Source organism: Borostomias antarcticus, assembly GCF_949987555.1.
Source record: "Borostomias antarcticus genome assembly, chromosome: 23".
NCBI classification, from domain to species: Eukaryota; Metazoa; Chordata; class Actinopteri; order Stomiiformes; family Stomiidae; genus Borostomias; species Borostomias antarcticus.
In genome coordinates this window covers 17235497-17237802 of record NC_140256.1, presented here as the reverse complement: position 1 = coordinate 17237802, position 2306 = coordinate 17235497, and the positions used below count along the sequence as shown (strand labels likewise).

At 48.8% G+C, this 2306-nt stretch overlaps 1 protein-coding gene across 1 annotated transcript in view; it reads right to left on the bottom strand.

The window, feature by feature from the left end:
- Window positions 1-735: 735 nt before the first annotated feature.
- Window positions 736-2306, bottom strand: part of LOC311325044 (chymotrypsin-like elastase family member 2A) — a 4222-nt gene continuing 2651 nt past the window's right edge. Inside the window, exons 6-8 of the mRNA XM_084457689.1 lie at window positions 1918-2063; window positions 1659-1811; window positions 736-802 (exon numbers count right to left, since the gene is read on the bottom strand). Coding sequence (XP_084313815.1) covers window positions 785-802; window positions 1659-1811; window positions 1918-2063 — 317 coding nt within the window. The 3' untranslated portion in view covers window positions 736-784. The remainder of the gene's footprint in view (window positions 803-1658; window positions 1812-1917; window positions 2064-2306) is intronic.

Below are 2306 nucleotides of genomic sequence, written 5' to 3'. Positions count from 1 at the left end.
CCACAGGGAACCTTTCAGATAGCTGGGGGGGTGTGATGGCCTCGGCCCGCACAGTGCACACTGACACAAAGCGCTCTTTTCAGACCAGATCTCGCGTCAAACAAAAGCTGCTGGAGGATGGAGGAGGATGGAGGAGGATGGAGGAGGATGGAGGAGGGGCGGTGATGGAAACCCACCAACGGGGCAATGATTTAACCAGCCGATGTCCAAGAAGCCAAGCGTGAGCTCTCGATTGGTGGGGATAGTTCATGTGCTTCTAGCTTAATTTATTCAAATCAACTGCAGTGCAACTTCAACGTCTTGAGACGAGTAGACTAGTCACCACACATCAAAGATTCTCAGGGGAGCAATGGGGTTTACAAAGTCAAGACTCTCTCTCTATCTCTTTCTCTCTCTCTATCTCTCTCTCTATCTCTCTCTCTCCCTCCTTCCATACTTCTGAGCCTCTCATTCTGTCTCTGCGTTCTCTCTCTCTCTCTCTCGTTCTCTCTCTCCCTCCCTCCCTCCTTCCATACCTCTGAGCCTCTCACTGTGTCCCTGCGTTTTGCCATGGTAAATGGGGACATCTTGTGGTGAGTTTTAGACTCACTTTATTACCTTTCTGGAACATGTCTCAAATGATTTAACTCTGATCAGGCTAATCAACATGCAAACATTACTTAAGTGCGTTATATCCTTAGCAAAGTCCTTCTGCCAAATGACTTAATGCTGGTGAATAAAAAAATAAGACTACAGTTTTGCTGGGTCCTTTTTTATTGGGGTTTATTCATCACTTCAATCCTCTTCAGTTGTTCATCATAGCCTGCAGGAATAAACAGACAGAACTAGATCATTTGTGACACTGATTTAGAAGTATTACATTTTAGTGTATGTAAAAGATAGCCTATTGCTTTGTCTCCCTTCATATCTGATGTGCCTTGGACAAACTCAGCCTGTTGGCTAGTCAGACCATTCACTCGCTAGGTCCACAAGGGATGGATGCTTGTGATTAGCCCCGGGCCAGGGCAGTACCCCGGTATACCGCCTGAATAGTTTACCGGTGGATATGTGCTATGTTGCTTTTTATATAAAAGCTGGGGAGCTACAACTGTAGCCACCACAGAGAAAAGGCTTTCATCTTTCGAAAAATGGCCTTACTTCGGCGAGTAATGCAATAATATTGTCTGTAATGTGAACGAGTGAAAAAAGTATCTGGTGCCATGAATGGTCCCTGGCAGGGCGGTATACCGGGGCCCCGAATAGGATACCGACCTGGACCAGGGCTAGCTTATGATATGGTAAAATGGTAAATGGACTGCACTTATATAGCACTTTTCCACCTTAGCGGCACTCAAAGCGATTTACAATGGCCTCTCATTCACCCATTCACACACACACCAATGGCGGCAGCTACCATGCAAGGCGCTAACCTGCTCATTGGGAGCAATTTGGGGTTAGGTGTCTTGCTCAAGGACACTTCGACATGTGGAAAGTCAGAGCTGAGATTCGAACCACTGACCCTTCGATCATTGAATGACCCGCTCTACCAACTGAGCTACAGCCGCCCCACGGGCATGATAAGCATGTTCTATGTGTGTGTGTGTATTTGTGGGCATGTTTATCTGTGTATTGTGTTTTTGGATGAGTGTGAGACCGATGTGTTTGCTCATGTCCGTCACCTGGTCGATCCAGGCGTTGAAGGCAGACACGCGCGTGAAGACGGTGGGCTTCTTCTCGTAGTTGCAGCCCAAGCCGGACACAAAGCTGGCGATGCCGTGGACCTCCCACACTCCCTCGGAGTTCCGACAGTTCAGAGGACCCCCGGAGTCACCCTGGAAGAGGAGGAGGAGGAGGGGGAGAAGGGAGGGACATGCAGGGGTTATACGGGTTCACATAGGTTACTAATGGAGATTACTAATAGAGGGTCAGTCCACTTACGTTGCAGCCGGCGACGATGCCGTCCCCACCAGCGCACACCATGCTGGTTCTGAGGGCGAAGCCCCACCAGCCGGGCCTGGAGCAGGTGGCATGGTCAATAACGGGCATCAGAGCCTGCTGCAGCTGGTCAGCAATGGGGCCTCCGGCTGAATATCACACACACACACACACACACACACACACACACACACACACACATACACACACACACACACACACACAAACATACACATTAACACATACACACACACACACACACACACACAAACATACACACACACACACACAAACATACACATTCACACATACACACACACACACACACACACACACACACACACACACACACACACACACACACACACACAAACATACACATTCACACATAC